The sequence below is a fragment of the Plectropomus leopardus genome, chromosome 23, assembly GCF_008729295.1.
Source record: "Plectropomus leopardus isolate mb chromosome 23, YSFRI_Pleo_2.0, whole genome shotgun sequence".
Classification (NCBI taxonomy): domain Eukaryota; kingdom Metazoa; phylum Chordata; class Actinopteri; order Perciformes; family Serranidae; genus Plectropomus; species Plectropomus leopardus.
In genome coordinates, this window is record NC_056485.1 from 9,047,982 (window position 1) to 9,066,151 (window position 18,170).

General features: G+C 38.8%; 2 protein-coding genes across 3 annotated transcripts; one reads left to right on the top strand and one right to left on the bottom strand.

Annotated features, from left to right (window-relative positions):
* Window positions 1-842: 842 nt before the first annotated feature.
* zdhhc21 (zinc finger DHHC-type palmitoyltransferase 21) lies at window positions 843-9,889 on the bottom strand. Of its 2 annotated transcripts, XM_042511819.1 has the most exons (9): window positions 9,822-9,889; window positions 8,189-8,366; window positions 7,959-8,057; window positions 7,586-7,697; window positions 6,441-6,579; window positions 6,088-6,204; window positions 4,720-4,763; window positions 3,481-3,650; window positions 843-3,318 (listed from the first exon to the last, which is right to left on the bottom strand). In XM_042511819.1, the coding sequence occupies exons 2-8, from the start codon at window positions 8,340-8,342 to the stop codon at window positions 3,518-3,520; spliced, it is 798 nt and encodes a 265-aa protein (XP_042367753.1). In that variant the 5' UTR covers window positions 8,343-8,366; window positions 9,822-9,889; the 3' UTR covers window positions 843-3,318; window positions 3,481-3,517. The 2 variants fall into 2 exon arrangements, with proteins under 2 accessions (XP_042367753.1, XP_042367752.1); XM_042511818.1 differs by having other exon boundaries at window positions 843-3,650.
* A 1,034-nt stretch (window positions 9,890-10,923) lies between these two features.
* Window positions 10,924-17,106, top strand: plaa (phospholipase A2-activating protein). The gene is made up of 14 exons (XM_042512193.1): window positions 10,924-11,150; window positions 11,574-11,767; window positions 11,899-11,999; window positions 12,185-12,305; window positions 12,710-12,877; window positions 13,048-13,183; window positions 13,334-13,503; window positions 13,991-14,142; window positions 14,225-14,444; window positions 14,588-14,653; window positions 14,750-14,821; window positions 14,960-15,067; window positions 16,088-16,258; window positions 16,419-17,106. The coding sequence occupies exons 1-14, from the start codon at window positions 11,002-11,004 to the stop codon at window positions 16,985-16,987; spliced, it is 2,397 nt and encodes a 798-aa protein (XP_042368127.1). The 5' UTR covers window positions 10,924-11,001; the 3' UTR covers window positions 16,988-17,106.
* Window positions 17,107-18,170: the final 1,064 nt, after the last annotated feature.

Below are 18,170 nucleotides of genomic sequence, written 5' to 3' on the forward strand. Positions count from 1 at the left end.
ATTTGCTGAATAAAAGTCCTGACTGTGTTGAACAGGTCACCGGGATCAAGCTTGTCATGTCTGACTGTGGGCCTCTGTGTCATCACATTACACATTTTATGGCCCATTACATCACTTAACAGACAAAGGGAAGCAATTTGTCTGCAGTCTCTGAATACGCTCCATCTACTTCTATTTAGATGGTGCTCTTCAAAAGTAATGTTCTTCTCACCCGCTGTTATATCTAGCTTTCAAGACATGAAAGAGCGTCTTTGCGCATTTGGACAGATGGTGGATATGATGCCCTGAAACTGACAATATATGGGGTCAAGCCTATAGTTATCGCATCAAAAGACTACCTTAGTGAAAAAAAGACATTCATTTGAAGATATTATGAAAACAGAATCTGGTTGCCTGTTAACTAAGCAGCGCTAATTTAGGTTTTTTTTAAGCTCTCGAGCTAAAATGCTCACTGTTACATTGGTTTTAACAGTGATTCCACACTAGTCGTACAATATATGAATAATTATCTGCACTGACTGGTGTAGTTTTATGATGAAAGTTAATTTTCGCTATGAAGCAAGCAGAAAAGGCTGGTGCTCAGTGTGTTTAGACACCAGAGTTTTTGGCTAAGCTTGCTAACATTATCCACACAGCCTCTCAAAATACGGTAAATGGTAATATGATAAAATACAATCTTCAGATGCTGCAAAAGGTTACTGAACAGCGAGATGGAAAAGAAGAAAAGAATCTGATCAAACTTATCCAGACTCTAATTTATTAGAATATGAATATCTATATAGTTAGTATAATCACAATACAATTTTCTAACATTGTCATAATCTTTCTATACATAAAGAAATTCATAACATATTTATGGTATATAATTTAATTCACAAAATGGAACTGTATCAGTGTTTGAGGTCTGAATAAAAAAAAATAAATAAAGCTAAAACACATTCTAAAAACAGCATGTACAATGTGAACAAAACTGCACAGGCCCAAACTAAGCGCCCTGTGTGACGCCAGATAACAGCTGTGAGGTGCTCACACCTCCACTCTCTTACAGCTCTTGATTCAAATCAAATGAACTCAAGCCTGTGTGTTATTCTGTTTCTAACAACATGAGATGTTGAGGCTGACATGTTGTTAATAGAAGATTTACTGTAAAACTATACACAGCAGCTACAGTAGCGTTAATCTTGGCTGAAGTTACTTAAATATTGACAGATGTTTAAGTCCGGTAATCACTGGTCAGTGAGTAATAAGTAAAACTCATCCACCCAGTTCACATAACTAACAACAAATATCATATTTTCACCACTGTTGTAATAATATGGATGGCTTCACTTAAACACAATGCTTATTGCTTTCAAAAATTATTTGTAAAAGAAACTGAATATCATCTATAGGCGCCTATTATTTTAATGCCAATCACACACATTTGCCCACCAATCAACTCACCACCAAACAGAATAAAAAAGCAGAAATAAAAAAAAAATTCACACAAACATCCAAGAACCTGAATCGGAGTTATAAAAACCACTGAGCAAAGTTATCAACACACACTCATGCAAATGCGACCATTCTGAATTAAGATATAAATAAAACAGATACACATAAAATACAATACCTTTAAGTGGAGACTTTCTTACAGGAGTACCATTGATGCAGTAAAACAGTGTGATGCAGTGTGCTCGTGTGAAAATCAGTGCATAATATTGACCGCTACCTTCAGAAATTTGGTGAAACATGCATTTACTGAATGCTTGCTAACTATTGCAACATTTCCCCAGGTCTTTGGCTTGTATGGAGACCAACATGATGATAATGTACCGTGAGAGTGAAAAGAAGACCTAGAAAGGCACTTAAAACTACTTGGGTATTGTTATATTTCCCACACATGGCAAGCTTTGTTTACGTAGAGGTTTAGCTATGGGTTTGCCAAGTATTACACACAATGACAACCACACTAAGCCAGAATAATTATGCACTGAATCATCTCCTTTTTAAGTTTCCTGTTAAAGAATTCAGTAAAATCTCAAAACAGTACCATATCGTCACAGCAAAACCACCATAAATAAATCAGTGTTTCAGTGTTGTGTCAACTTAACTAGCTGTACTCTAAGTCACCACATGATTAATCTGCTAGTTTTTGTATTACTGATAAAGATACGCATTTATAAAGCCACTTGGTCAGACACATTTAAGACCTACCTATGACAGCTACAGCACTAAAAGGCTAAGTATAAAACACAAATTTTACTTTCAAGAGTAAAAAATGAAAGACATGTTTAAAAGTGATTTGTGCCAATGCATTGTAAGTGCTATGGTTGACAGAGCAGACTTTAGCTTAACAGATCGATCTAAAGGAATAGTTTGACATTTTGGGACTTACACAAATTAGCTTTCTTGATTAGAGTAAGATGAGACGATGGATTTCAGGGAGGCCATGGCGCCACTGTCGAGAAAGCGAAAAAGTGTATTTCCCAACATGTCAAACTGTTCTTTTAAGATAAACATAGTGATATAAGTTATCTTTGAGGATAGTATGTGACACTCACACCTCTTCAATAAGGATTTCACAACAGGTTATGATCAGGTCATGATATTAACTTGCTGCGAAATCTTTGTTATACTCACAGAAAGAAAATGATTATACAGCAGGTTTGACTACAACATATACAGCCTAAGATTTATAGTATAAACTGGTTTGTAATTTTGGATTTTTACCAAAGCATTAAGTGTGAACTGTCTGCTTTCTACTACACATCTTCAAACCCGGCCAATCACTTGTCATAAAAATACTACATATCAGTGTTCAAGTTATAAACTTTGTTCTGTGGTCATGCTTCCGAAATTATCACTTCATAGATTAAAAAGTTCATAGAACAATGCACAAAACATTCAAGAATCATCAAATCCTCACCAATTAAAGGAATGCAAGTGACACCAGTTCCCTTCACTATTCACATGGAATCATGATGGACGATCTCCAACCATAAAACATGAAAACATAAATGCTTCTCATGCATGACAAATAAAAAGGACATATTTAAAAGAAACAAGGCACAAACTTTATACAAAAAATGCCTTTCTAATAGACACACTGGTTCTGTCTGTAGCTGATTAAAGGTCAGTAGTAAAGGCTCTTTGTTAAAGTAACCTGAGAGGGGTCCCTTTTGCAGTTTTCAGGTGAAGACTTCCATCCTTCCGATTCAATTAGCCATTGAAAGTGGTTTCCAAACGCTAAAAGTAGCAGTCACAGTGAGTAAAAAAGCAACATTTTCCCATCACTCCCTTAGGTGTTTCTTGACCCTGTTTACTGCCAGTCTGGGCCTTGTAGAGAAAGGCAAAAAAAAAAAGAAAGAAAGAAAAAAAAGCTTATAGTATCCACAAACCAAGACTGCTGCCCAGCTCCCATAGCACAAAAGAGGACGGTGAAGGCGCGCAGATGGATTCTTAAGTGTGTTTACAGTGTTTCATCAAGGCAGCCCCTACCATCTGTGCAGGCAGGAGGTACTGTAGTGCCACCAACCTACACGTGGGTGCGGAAGTGGTGGCTGGCTTGGATCGGCTGCCTGCTTCGGAGTGGGATGAGCCACAGGAGTTTCCAGCGAGTGCCGCAAACTTCAGCTAGCGCCCACTGCCAAGATTTCTTTGAGCCATATCTGAAAAGGAGACGTAAAAAGGTTTCAAAATTCATGTCCAAAATTAGTTAGACTGATACCACTTTGATTTCTCTGATCACAATGAAGCTGGAGCTCGCAGACAGATAGCTTAGCTGGGTTTATCTTAGTTTAGGTTAGCGAGCTTTGTCTGGAGGTAACAAAATCAGCCTTCAAATCAACACATAATAGTAGAAAATGTGAAATGGTGCTGTGCAAATGCTGTCTCAATTGGTTATATTTTTGCCACCTCAAGAAAGGACCACCTAAAAAAATCAATATCAGTTTACGTCTACGCTATATTTACAATATTTTAACCCCTTTGCCTTGCCGCCAGACCGCTCTTTCTGACAGGAAACAGAAGTGGTTATCTCAAAGCCACCAGACTTGATTAATAAAACCAGTAACTTTACTTCTTAAACCATGGGAGTTGCTGGTCAGCTGTCTTGATGGGTTAGTGTATAGAGTATACATAGCCATCATTGCAACTGATTTTGTTTGTTTTTTACATGGCTAATATTTTATGCTGATGTTCATAGCAAGAAATTGTTCAGCTTGTGCCTGCAGATTTATTTTATCAAAGACACTAGCAAAACAAAGTACATAAAATACCACCATGTTTATTTGTTGTTGATTTGCCAATTTCACGTATCTCCCCAGTGGAAGTCAATTGCCAGTTGTCTACTCGGAAGTGACTGCTGTTGTTAGAGTGACGTCACAGTGATTCGCTGACAAAACTCCAGGAAGTCACAATGCCCAGCTAAGAAACAGTCCAGCACATAATCCCTCATAAAACAAAAAGCTTGGGTTTTTACACTGTGTAAATAAAACAAACAAGAGAGGACATTTAAAGTGAGCTTTAAAGTGATGGTAGGTGTATTTTTTTTTACATTTGGATAGAGGCAGGCAAAATATTTCCCCACATCTACTCCTTAAGCTAAGCTAAGCGGCTGCTGACTCCAGCTTCACTTTGAACAGACAGACATGACAGTGGTATTGATCCTCTGAGCGAACTCACTGCAAGAAAGCAAATAAGTGGGGAAATAGGACAAACAGAGTGAAACTGACTCACATTTCATTTGAGAACTGAGCCATTTTCTCAATGGTGGTAGTGTCCTGTAAGAAAGGAAAAAGGAGAGGACAATGCAAAATGAGAGGATAATTTCCCCAAATAATCTCCATAAAAAATGATTTGGGACCTTGATTAAAGTGTCACATGGTCAGCCATTAGCAACGTTATTGTGTTTCTCTGTACTGTCGTTATCTACTGCTCCTGTGGACAGCTCCATCCATAAAAAAATGTCTCTCTAAATAACAGCTTGCTGTTTCCCACCTCATCATGGAGGCTAAGTATAGATGTTTCAAGACATTACAGCTCTGCCAAAATTCTTGATGAAAGCTCGAAGATGACTTTGGCTCGTAATAAAATGATGAGCAGAAGGCAACATACACACCACTTGCTTTGTCGTCGTCATTTGTGGCAGGGTATCAAATCCCCTGAAGATCAAATTACAAAGACACTTTTTCATTAGAGTATTTTGACTGATTTGCCTCTGTGAGCTGATATTTACAGCAGGGCCATGTGGTAGTGTGATATTAAGACTAAGTCAACTGCTCAGCCTACTGTTACCTTTACCTGTATTACAACATGCATAAGAGCTAAAATGCCTTTAAGTGTATATGTTTTTTATATTTTAATGAATGAGATTAAGGCTAAAGGACATGCATTTGTATACTGTATATTTGGGCTATGTCTTATGTATATTTGCCATCAAATTGAAAAATTAACTTGTTGTTTAATAGTGTCAAAGCGATTTTGAACATGCATCAACCTCTGTTATATGTTTGTATAGCACACATGATCTTGATCGGTGGTTTCTGTGTAATTGTGGACATACCTCCGACACAAGTGTGGACTAACATGCAATTACGGCCCGTATATAAGAACTGCGTCACTTTATGATTGTCCAATACGTCTTGAGAAAGATTCTTGATATTAAAATGTCAATACTACTTAAGTAAATCAATGCAGCGGTGATAAATGTGTGTAGGAATTCAATTTCTTCTTCGTATTAATGCAAATCTTGACAGCTGGCAGCTATATGCTGTCATTGACAGGACGTGTAAACAGCCGCGTGCACACGCAGCCTAACCCCAGACTTTCTCGTGTTTCTTCTCTATTGATCACTCCATTACTTACACTGATTGTTTTATTTTGATGCATTGTGTCATTTGTCTGCAGCTTTGTGTGCTGCTCTATCATTTGCTAAATTGTTCTTGTACAGAGCTTGCTTATGCTTATCTTATAGATCTTACAAAGTGAAACTAAACTGTTACATTAGCTGCAGTCTATTAAGTGAAGAAGACATAATCGCATAAACATAATTACAGCAGCAAATGTAATTTGAAACAATATAATGAGTCATTACTGAGTACTCACAGAGAGGATGCCTGTCATCTGCGTGTAAAACAAGCTAGTCATGCCACCAAACATGACCAAACCCATGAGTGCTGAGACTCGCAGCAGAGCCAGTTCATGGCGTGTTGTAAACTTCTCCTGGCAGAAGAAAAAAGACAGAAGAACAACCCTTTGATGTAATATCCTCAATTTTTTTATAACCTCAAATGATAGCGTAAGTATTTATTACAGTCACATAGCACTTTAAGATAACTAAATAAATACAGAGACTACTGCTACAGTATTGCAGTATACTACAGACTTTAAGACATTACAAGTTCTAAGAACATTTTCTATCAACAGAGGATTTTATTTATAATTCTGTAGAATTTTACCTGATCTAGTCCTGTCAGTGGCTGGAAGTAATAGTACTGGCAGAAGTCCAGCACCAGGGTGAACAAACTGAGGACCTGAGCGTAGAAACAGAGCTGCAGGAAGAGCCAGTGGTTGTCTTCTCCCACACAGTTATTGATCCTGGAAAGGAATAAACAGGATTTAAGATATTACCCTGTATTATGTTTGTCAATTTTTATTAAAAAAAAAAAGAATTATATTTGCAGCAAAGCATTCTTTATTATATTAGATTTCTAATTTATTTATACCATCATAATAACTAAATAAATATCTACATACATAGAATGCGGGTCAGTATTTATCTTACATTCGTGCAAATGTGTGTGGCTCTGGAAAATGTCTCTTGACTTTGTAGTAACGTTACACCATAATCTATCCTCACTGTTCCCCTGCCATTTAATACACACATCACATCGTCTGTAAAATTTTATTTTTTTTCTCCGTGGATTTCTACCTTTAAACACAGTTTAATAGGTGTCTAATATAAGGATGGGAATGAATCAGATTTTATTAAAACTAACGCTATATCACTCAATTCTTTATTGTTTGCCCTCCTGATTCCTAATCAACTTTCTGTGTGGGGGAAAAAGTACGCCTACACAGGTTTTCAGCGTCACCTGTTTTATTATCTCTGAGTCCGAAAAGTCTAGAATGGAGTCGGAAAAAACATGCATGTGACGCAGTATGGTACAAATGTTATTATAACATAGGATATCGACCCTTGGTAATGGAGTGTCAAATACATGGGCATCCTGGAATTTAAATTCCTTGTTGTGGGGAAAGATTTCAAGCAATTTTTCAATGATTCCACCCTTACTTGAAATTATAATTTCATAGACAATATAAGCAGCACTGTTGTCATCTTTCTTTGAAAAATGAAGCTATGCTCTGGACTGTTTCTTCCTCTCTGCAATGACTCCGTCTTGATGCGGCATAGACGCTTAAGTTTGACGTTATTGTTTTGCAATGTGCAACCGTCAAAAAAAAAAACATGCTTGTGTCGATTAGAGAAACTGATAAGCTGATAACAGTTCCAATATATCGGACAAAACAAAACTGGAAACAGTTCTTTGATCCCGTCTCTACTCTGATGTAAGGTAAGACCTTCATGAGCACATATCCTTACCAAGGACAGTGGTGGTCCATTCTGCGCACACAGTGGCCACAACGACTGCAGTGGTGGGACCTTTTAGGTCTCATTAAGTTGCACTTATTGCACAACTCCCAGTGCTCTCGCTCTGTGACATAGATAAATTAGATGATTATTGGTTAATTCTGGTAGTTCTGGCATTGATAGCAGACATAGTGACACAGTAATAAGTTAATCAGACCTATTTACTGTGGTCTACGTGGCCACCAACTGCAATGAAAGTGCTTCAATTATTTAATATGAGGGACAAAACTAGTAGTGAATAAAATGCTACATTGACTGTGTTCAGTCCAGTTAAAGATTTAAGGCTGAACAGCACAATCTGACACACTGGAATCTGCATCCATACCAGAGTGAGGTATGTGGGGGTCCACAGGAAGACGGCCAGGATCTGCTGTGGAAGCTCTGAATAGGGCTGCTATGCAGAGTGCTGATGCTATGTAATAACCTGAGGAGATATACAGTTTTTATGTCCACTTCAAGTGTGATCCATGCAGCTTTGCCAGAAATTCCAATGACTTCTTTCAATGGTCCCTCTCCAACAGTGCGTCAACAAAGGAGGAGAACAAGGATACTCACAAACAACTATAGCCCAGGGGATGTGTCCCTCGTTGTAATGAGGATGTAGAACCAGTTTGGGGATGAAGAAAGTGTTGTAGAGCCAGATCCCAAACACCACGCTGATACACAGCCAGCCCATGGGGTCCACAACAAAGTGCAGGCGAAGCTTCATGGCTGCTGAAACTCCGAGGGAAACCTACAGTGTGCCCCAACACACCGACAGATGCAAATATCCATTTGATGATTGAAAAGAACATGTTTTCCTGTGACTTCTCTATCATTTCTTTGTGGAAGCCTATTGTACCATCATCATCTTTGCATCACAAAGCTGTGACTTTGCCTTAAAAACTGTTACATGACAGTGAAAGATATTATCTACAGAGGGATGACCAACAGCCAGTGGTGTCATGTGTCATGTATCTGTATTTGAGTTGATATTTTTCTCTCCACTTTTACTTTTATGAGGGAAAAAGGGTAAGGCCTGCACACTTACTCCATGCCATACAAAGTTTATTGAAGACAACGTTTCGATCCTGCCTGGATCTTTGTCAGATCAAAAAATAAGCGTGCAGGTGTTAACCTTTTTCTCTCATGAAAGTTGTTTTTTGTTAGCCTTGGACCTGCGTGATGTGCGTTTAACTATCCTTTTCTCACTTTTATTCTTACTCCACTACATTGCCCCCCAAGCATCTTGTTTAGTTACTACAAAATTGGGAAGGAAGGGAGGAAGGAAGAAAGCGAGGTGCAAATAAATAAAGAAATGGGACAGACAAAAAAAATTATAATTGTTAATTAAATCCTTTAAATTGTACAAAAAAGACCAGTTTTTCCTTTAAATGAATAACTAGCTGAATTTTAAGGTGATGTCCGTACAAAAAAGTAAATGCAATACTTGTAGAAATTCTAACTGCTGTTTTATCACTGACATTTACTTATACGCTTATTACTTATTTAATCTAATACAATTACTTTTGATACTTAAGGAAAGTAAATGTCAAATACTTTAAGACTTTTGGTCCAGATGATATGTGCTAGATTTTAGGTGTCATGCTGACTTTTTCATAAAAACTAGGTACACTTGTACAGTGTGTGTTTTATTATTTTATTTTATTTATGAATATCATATTAAGTGACTTTATGAAATTTATGAACTTTTACTCAAGTACAGCTTTCAGGTACTTCATCCAACCCAGCAAACAGGAAAATAATATATCTAAAATACCATAATCTGGCCTGTACTGAGGTCATGTTTTCTAAAATGGGTCATAAGAAGAAACCTCAACACAGGCCTACTATTGCTGCTACGGTGCTATAAAGCAGGTGCATATAAACAAAACCAACCTTACCTTGCAATACATTTCAACATTAGCATCATCTGCTAATCTACCCCAGTCTAAATTACCATAAGCAGTCCTCATAGACCTGGTAGTCTGCGTTAAAATCCTTATTATTACCAAACCTCGCTTGCTCCATCATTCATACCATTGATACCACTGACAGCCGCGATGGGCTTGGCTCTGTAGCCTCACTGTGTTAGCTAACATCACCGGGCTAACGTTATGAAATTTACTCACGTTCACATAGAAATTATATTATTCAACGCGTTCAGCGCTAGTTATGGTTTCCTACGTTACAATGAAAAGATACATACTTTTAGTTGCTGTCCTATTCAGCGCACGTATCAGTGAAACTGGCTACTTCCTCATCCGAGCCTCTGTGGGCTGGACAGGAGCGGAGCTGCTACCTGACGTAAAAAAACAGACACGTTTCCGGTAGGCTTGGCTTTAAAAAATAAAAGACTTTTTGAAGGGACTAAATTCTAATGATGCATCATAGATTGGATGTAAATATATACATTTGTAAATAAAATCTTTATATACATTTAATGTGATACATGTACATATCCAATAATAGCAAGTAGCTCTCTTCCTTTGGGCAGATGTACGTGCCACTAAAAAGTGAATGACTTTTAGAAAACTGAATTTGAATTACATATTTTGATATTGAAATAGGGAAAAAATGAATTTCTAGTTTCCAGTGGCACATACTATTGCACCTACTTTTCGAGGGCTGACTTTGGTACATTGCATTTTATTTGACCAGAATTAGTTTAATTTCCTGTATATAAAGAAACCATGAAAAACAAACAAACACTGTAAAGACATTGTCAGTTGGCGGGGGAAAAAGTATGACAACTAATCAATAAACAAAATTTCCCAGTCGGACTTCTGAAAATGGTATATCATTGTCTGATAAAGTTCACGTAGGCTGTAACCGTGGTGTTTTGCATCTGGTGGTTGCTGCAAGTGTCCAGATTCTTCAGCAAATTAATACTATTTTGACGGGAGTTGACGAATGGTGATTCTGATTTAATTGCCGACTTCCTAGGCTTTTATTTGAACGACAACATTTGAGTTTCGTTTTCTGTCCCGGTTTGTCTATTGCAGCTTGATGCATCTCTCGAGCACAGGTGGGCGGTGGACTGGTTTGGAGCGCAGTGCACCAGTGACAACAGAAAAAACACTCTGCTGCTGCCCTCTGGTGAAACATGATTACTACACGTAGAGGCAGTGTGCTCCGTTCACTTCTGTAATTTTTTAAAGATATTTGTAAATGCACTTTTTAGTGTTAATGCTTTAAAATGATAACAACATATAATATTGTAATTATTTATTGTATTTTATTTTTTATCAAATTAAACGGATGGTGAATTCACGTGACATGCCAGTGACGTCATTCAAGTTCCGCTAGCATTAGCGGCCGGTGTTTGTTGACAGCAACGCCGCCTAGCATAAGGCTACTGTGATAGTTTCACCATATTGTCGGGCAAAATGGCATCATCTAACTCATACAAACTAAGATGCTCCATCCCGGGACATGAAATGGACGTTAGGGGACTCGCAGGTGCTGTTTTTCCAGAGGGCGCTTTTGTGTCTGTGTCAAGAGACCGAACCGGAAGAGTCTGGGTTCCAAACTCAAGGTAGCTAACATTAGCCTTCTACATTGGCAAGGATTTATTTTGGATTATAAGTATTTCTGTTGTCAGGAAATGTGCCCGCTAAAGAAGCAAACCAATCAAAACCCCAGCGAAGTTACTTACTAGTAATAAAGTCGCGTCAGGGTTTGTAACGTTGGCTAAGTTAACGTTAGCTTGTAATCGCTTTGCTAACGTTTACTCAAATTAGCTTTGTCATTCATTCAGCTACAACTGCCAATGTACACAGCGCGGATGATCGATTCCGTTCAAAGTCAGACAGATCTAGATTTTTTCATGTCTTTTGTCTGTCAGTGAGTTACTGACCTTTTTTGCTACTATCAGCCAGCTAAATTGTCAACCACTTGTTCCCGTACAAGTATCTCCGTTCACTTCACATGTCTTTGCTCTCTCTCCTTCTCTCATCAGTCCAGACAATGGTTTCACAGAGATGCACAGTATCGCTGGCCACTCCAATTTTGTGTCCTGTGTATGCATCATTGCACCCAGTGAAACATATCCTCGAGGACTTATTGCCACTGGTGGAAATGATAATAACATATGTGTTTTCACACTGGACCAATCAAAGCCCCTGTTCACACTCACGGGTCACAAAAACACAGGTGAGTTGTGGCTCACTGTACACTCCCACGATAATTACATTGTAATTAGCATCTGATTTGCCATTATGTCAAACATCTCCACAGTTTCTTTGGTTCTAGTTGTCTGACCTGCTGACCTGTTATCTCCACAGTTTGCGCTCTGTCCTCCGGGAAGTTTGGGACACTTTTGAGTGGCTCCTGGGACACCACAGCCAAAGTGTGGCTCAATGAGAAGTGCATGATGACCCTGCAGGTATGCTGAAACCTCAGTGATGTTGGTGAAGTCTTGTAGGAGGAGTGTATTCTCTGACACTGACTGTGACATTGCACTTTTGCAACATGTCTTAAAAATTAATTTAATTGTTTCAATTGTAATAAGCAAATATATTTTAGAGTGGTGTGACAGAGCAAAATCTCTGCATGTAAATTTTCCTACAGGGACATTCTGCAGCAGTGTGGGCAGTAGTCATTCTACCTGAACAAGGCCTTATGCTCTCTGGATCAGCAGATAAGACCATTAAGCTTTGGAAAGCTGGCCGCTGTGAGAAGACGTTTACAGGTGGGCAGTTGACATAACTAACCTTTATTTTTTGTCTGGTTTCATATTAGGTCTATGGGCAGATAAAAGTGACTGTGGCTGTTGATAAAATAGGATTGTTGAGAAAGTTTTTCAGTGAGTGCCCTGGCTGAATTTCTTTCTTAATTGCACCTTTTTAACTATGGTGATTGTAAACATTTTACCCTCAACCTTTTTTTTAAAAAGCTGATTTTAGCTAACAAAGCGTATGGAGTGAGATGAAAATAAATTAATTAAATTGTCAGATGAAACATTTCAAATTCTGTCATTATTTTGACTAATAATGTTACTCTATTCAGACACAGTAATAACTTTTGTCCGGGGTTCCGGGGTCATTGAGATTTAAGTCCATTATTACAACCCAAGCTGTTTTTCTTCCACTTTAGGTCATGAGGACTGTGTACGGGGACTAGCAGTGATCAGCAGCACTGAGTTCTTCTCCTGCAGCAATGACACAAGTATTAGAAGGTGGCTGATAACAGGCGAATGCACACAGGTCTATTACAGCCACACAAACTACATCTACAGTTTAGCTGTCTTCCCCAATGGCCAAGGTTTGTTCATTCATATTGCTGTTTAAATGCTTATGAAAGAGCTGGATGAAAGACTTGTGATGTGTAATGATCTGTTGCTGCTTGATCATTTATTGAATCAGCATGCATATGTTTTCTCGCTGATTGTAGCTCTAAGCTGGCTCACTCTGACCTGATGCTTTTCCCTTTAGATTTCATAAGCACAGGAGAGGACAGGACTTTGAGGATATGGAGAAAGGGAGAGTGCTCTCAGACCATCCGTCTGCCTGCCCAGTCTGTCTGGTGCTGCTGTATTCTACCTAATGGGGATATCGCAGTTGGTGCCAGGTAAGGACTGCGTTTTGTCCATCGCACCACAAATATTTAATCACCTTTTCCACTATTTTTCACTGCTTTCATTTCTAACTTCATTTTGATATCACTTTGATAACGTGAGTAGTTTTGGGGCTAACCCATATGCTGCTCTTCTGCCCACAGTGATGGCATTATCCGTGTGTTTACGGAAGCTGAAGACCGCATGGCGAGCGCAGAGGACCTGCAGGCTTTTGAGGATGAGCTCTCCAAAGCTACTATCGACCCCAAAACAGGTGATCTTGGAGACATAAAAATAGAGGACCTGCCTGGAAGGGAACACCTTAATGAGCCTGGTAAGAATATGCATGATCAAAACTCAAGATTACTTTGTTTGTCCGTAAGCAAGTTTGTCTTTGACATAAAGGCTGCCACATAAGAATACATGCGTAGCGCAAAAACAGGCGTAAAGTGCATTTTACAGACAAGTGCAGATATATAGTGAATTCAGATACATGAAACACTGCCCCTCATTTTACACTCACAGATAGAGGCATAACGATGATGACGATGTTTTTACCCCTGAAACATCTACCTCATTAAATCAGTTCATATTGTAAATACAGGACATGAGAGGGGTTTGCAATGATTTTCTTCACTTTTTTAAATTAAAATCATTTCAAAGAGCACTTGGACAGTGGGGTGTTCCCTCAGTCCCATCACTTTCATGGCAATGCAATAGACTGACATTTATTTAAATCACTATCTCTGGTGTTTCTGTCTTATACGTTATGCACCTAAAATAGGAGAATTCTATCTGATTTGTCTACGTATTTCCTCCAGGGAATCGTGATGGACAGACGCGTCTGATTAAAGACGGACAAAAGGTGGAGGCATATCAGTGGAGCGTCAGTGACGGCCGCTGGATGAAAATTGGAGATGTGGTTGGAGGTTCAAACCAACAGACCTCCAAGAGTGTGATATATGAAGGAAAGGTAAGAGCAAAAGCTGATTGACAAGGCAAAGTACACATGTATGTATGAAAACAGTTATTAATGACCCCTGATCTCCCCTCAGGAATATGACTACGTCTTCACCATCGATGTTAACGAGGGAGGGCCGTCCATGAAGCTGCCTTACAACGTGTCAGAGGACCCCTGGCTGACAGCGCACAACTTTTTGCAGAAGAATGACCTCAGCCCAATGTTCCTCGATCAGGTTGCCAATTTTATAATCAAGAACACTAAAGGGCATGTGGTGGGACCAGCTCAGCCAGCTGGTGGTGACCCATTCACTGGTGAGGCCAAATACATACTTGTCTTTTTTACTTTTGGAAACAGTCTGTGTCTTATGTACTCTTAATATTTTCATTGCAGTATTTAAAGGTTATTAGACTGAATGCATATTTTCCTAAAGGCATTTTGTGTGTCTATCTGACAGGAGGAGCTCGATATATTCCCGGGGCTTCCGATGGTAGGGAAGGTTTTGGAGCTGATCCCTTCACAGGTACAGTAATTATAATTAAAGGTTTTTTTCACAATATGAACATCACCAGAGATGGTCTTTTCACAGCTTTTTTTTTTTTTTAATCTCTCCACACAGGCTCCGGTCGCTACATCCCCGGGTCTGGGCCAAACCCAAGCGCACCTGTTGGTGTGGCAGATCCCTTCACAGGTGAGATACTTAGTGATGGAACCTCTGAATTATGGACAAATCAGTTTAACTGTTCTATGTTAGATGAATGTACACATTTCTCCTTTCTTTAATGTTGACTGTTTCACTCTTTGGATCATACTCTTTCCTACTCTGCAGGAGGAGGTGCCTACTCCTCAGCAGCCCTCAGACAGACAGCAACCAACATCTACTTCCCCAAGACCGATGGTGTGACCTTTGAGCAGGCCAATTCCTTGCAGATCATTGGTGAGTTTCAAGTATGGGTCTGATGATGTGCTTTGAACCTACATGTATGAATTGTGAATTACAAAACATTTCTTAGAATGTGTTGATGGAGTTTGAGTGTCTGGACACTTAGATTATGTCTATATAATATGATTTAAAGGCCCTAAAAACCTTTTTTCTCTATCAACTTTTTACTGAGTGATAGGATCCTATCAGCCAGTCAGTTCAATTTATTCACAAAAAAAGATAAAATTCAAGCACAGGGACGCCCTGTAGCTCAGTTGCTAACGCTTAAAACTGTCTTGTCAATAAAGGCAGAAAGCCCGAAAAAATGATCTTAATGCGACACTCAAATATGTCTGAAGAACTAAACTACCCTAACCAATAAATGGTCCAAAGACATTTATTTCATTACTCCACACATTGGTCAAATAGGTGATACATGGCAAGTTGAAATAAAAGTACAATTTAAATAGATTTGAAAGTGGAGAAACTAGTTTATAGTCTCCAGCTGATTGGAGTATCTTTTTGATATAGATAATAGCATTTCTGTTGGGTCATTAATATCATTCCTCTGCAAACCTCATTTAAGCTTGTTAAGTAGAATTTCTTTTCTAGTCTGATTTTACAAGTACATAACATTATTTTCTGCCAGAGTATGAATAGTTTTGATGATGTCATATTAGAAACTACGTATTTATTTATTTATATACCATACTCTTCTCACTGGTTTAAGTGGTTTGGTTAGGAAAATATGATCCAGAAATATTTAAATCCAAATCTGATCACAGTTGGTGGGTAGTTTTAGAGCTGTCAACAGTATCTGATCAGGCCTCCACAGTCTAAAATTTGATCACACCACCGCAGTCCCAATGAAGCTGAATAACTTTTTTAAGTGTTAAATTCTTAATACTTAGTCACGAGTATTTCTCTTTTTAAGCTTAAGATTTTAAACCAAATTTCCAGGGGCTGTATTTTTCCCCTTATTCATTAAAGCTTCCTTACTGTGTCTGACTCAGTGATTTGTTGTGTCCTCACCAGCCAAGGTAAAGGAGCTGAATGGAGGTGCCCCTCAGGAGCACAAGCTTTCTGAAGAAATTCTGGAAAGCCTTCAGAGGCTGCTGGCATCCGTCTCTGAGCCCAACTCCCACATGTCTCCGCCGACCATCCAGGAGATCAACCTGCTATGGAAGGCCTCTCACTGGCCTGAAGGTACAACAGCATTCCAAGCCAATTTCTGATTCATTTTTGTGGGTTGATTTTATGGTTTCTGCTAAGTAGTTATCAGAAATGGAAAGATGGACATGATTTAAGGTTCCTCAGTTCATTACCGTTCACTAACCAAACCCTTTCCTTCCCCCCTGGACTTTAGACATCGTGTTTCCTATCCTGGACATTATGAGGCTGGCAGTGCGCCACCCGCAGGTTAACGAGACACTCTGTGGAGAGGCAGAGGGAGTCCAGCTGTGCAACCACCTGCTGAGCCTGATGAGGCCTGAGGGACGTCCTGCCAACCAGATGCTGGCGCTTCGGACTCTGTGTAACTGCTTTAGTGGCAGGCACGGCCGAGCCCTCCTCATGGCCCAGCGTGAAACGGTGCTATCGCGCGCTGCCGACCTGGCCACAGTGTGCAATAAGAACATCCACATTGCCCTGGCCACTCTGGTGCTTAACTACGCTGGCTGCCTGCACAGCCAACCCGATCTAGAGGCCAAGGCCCAGTGCCTTTCTGTGGCCAGCAGAGCTCTGGAGACGGTACAAGACAAGGAGGCTGTGTTTAGGCTGCTAGTGGCCTTGGGAACCACTGTGGCCTCAGACCAGACAGCCCAGGACCTGGCTCGCTCCCTGGGGGTCAACTCTCAGATTTCCAAGTACTCATCAGTGTCTGATCCATCAAAGGTGGCCGAGTGTTGCCAGCTGGTTTTAAAAGAACTACAATGATGTGAATAATTAGAAAAAAAGAGCACTTGTTTCTTACTATCACTCTGTTCTGCATAATTGGTTGTGGTGGAGACTTAAATACTTGTATGGTCTGCAATAAAAAGGACAAATTAAATCTATGCATATACTTAGCCTGTGTTTTTATTGTTACACCACCTCTCCAAAGCCTCTTGACTAATTTATTGGATAAATGTAGGGTGAATGCATGTAATTATGGCTTATATATGTGCATGAAATATTAATACACTGTTTAAAATTAAATGGCATTTTCACTTCAACTGAGAGCAATAACTAGCTGTAGTACTCCAGTGGTTTATTAACTATTAAAACAAGTCTGAAGCCTGTAAATGTTCTCCCCTTGTTTGTGGGACAACAGTTACTGTAGAAACAGTTTGTTTTAGGGACTGTTATTTATCAGAAGAGAAGATTGGTTGGGGTGTAATTCTTTTTTTTCGAATTTTTCGGGCCCTTCTCAAAGCATTTTTCCTTGAGCCTCCATGAGTCACTTGGGGGAAATGAATAACCCCCCCCTCCAAAAAAATGAGCTGTTTATAGATTTTAGATTTTAAAAACTTACCCTTTATTCTGAGAACAGTAGCACCTGCTAAATATAAATGGACAGACCAGACTCTTGATGGTGAGACACGGGATACTGTATTTACTCTTCCTTAAAAATATGAGCTGCTCAACAATGCTTTTTAAAAACGTACAGATATTATTCAATACATTCTATTATTTATAGATACATTCCTGATTTCCAGTTGCATCTCCAAAGTCATATCAAGAGCATTTCACTCAAAGAATCGGATTTGTTACTAATATTGAAAAATCTTTTTTTTCCCATAGTGAGCAATTTGATTTTAGCTAAATTTTCCAAACAGAACTTTTTAAAAAAGATATTGCCTTCACATACCACTTTTAAAAAAGCAAGATATATATCTTCAAACAATATCAGTTTTAAAATATGTGATAAAAACGAACCAAAACTATTAATTTATTAAAATCTTTATTATATGACTAAGCAGGGAAAACCCTGTGTGTATACATGTGTCCATTTATTTTATTGTATTTTACTTGTTTTCTGTTTGGTTTATACCTACTTTTCTCACTATTTTCATTTGTATTTTTTGTATTGACCACTGAATGTACTGTTAATAAAAAATATAAATAAATAAGTTAATAG

Excerpts from the sequence above, each read along its gene's own strand:
- zdhhc21 (XM_042511819.1), bottom strand. The coding sequence starts at position 8,342 with ATGAAGCTTCGCCTGCACTTTGTTGTGGACCCCATGGGCTGGCTGTGT. Across the intron at positions 8,058-8,188 it reads CCCCTGGGCTATAGTTGTTT|GTTATTACATAGCATCAGCA; the intron begins GTGAGTATCCTT and ends ATATCTCCTCAG. Across the intron at positions 7,698-7,958 it reads CCCCCACATACCTCACTCTG|AGCGAGAGCACTGGGAGTTG; the intron begins GTATGGATGCAG and ends TCTATGTCACAG.
- plaa (XM_042512193.1), top strand. The coding sequence starts at position 11,002 with ATGGCATCATCTAACTCATACAAACTAAGATGCTCCATCCCGGGACAT. Across the intron at positions 14,822-14,959 it reads TGTGGCAGATCCCTTCACAG|GAGGAGGTGCCTACTCCTCA; the intron begins GTGAGATACTTA and ends CCTACTCTGCAG. Across the intron at positions 15,068-16,087 it reads CAATTCCTTGCAGATCATTG|CCAAGGTAAAGGAGCTGAAT; the intron begins GTGAGTTTCAAG and ends TGTCCTCACCAG.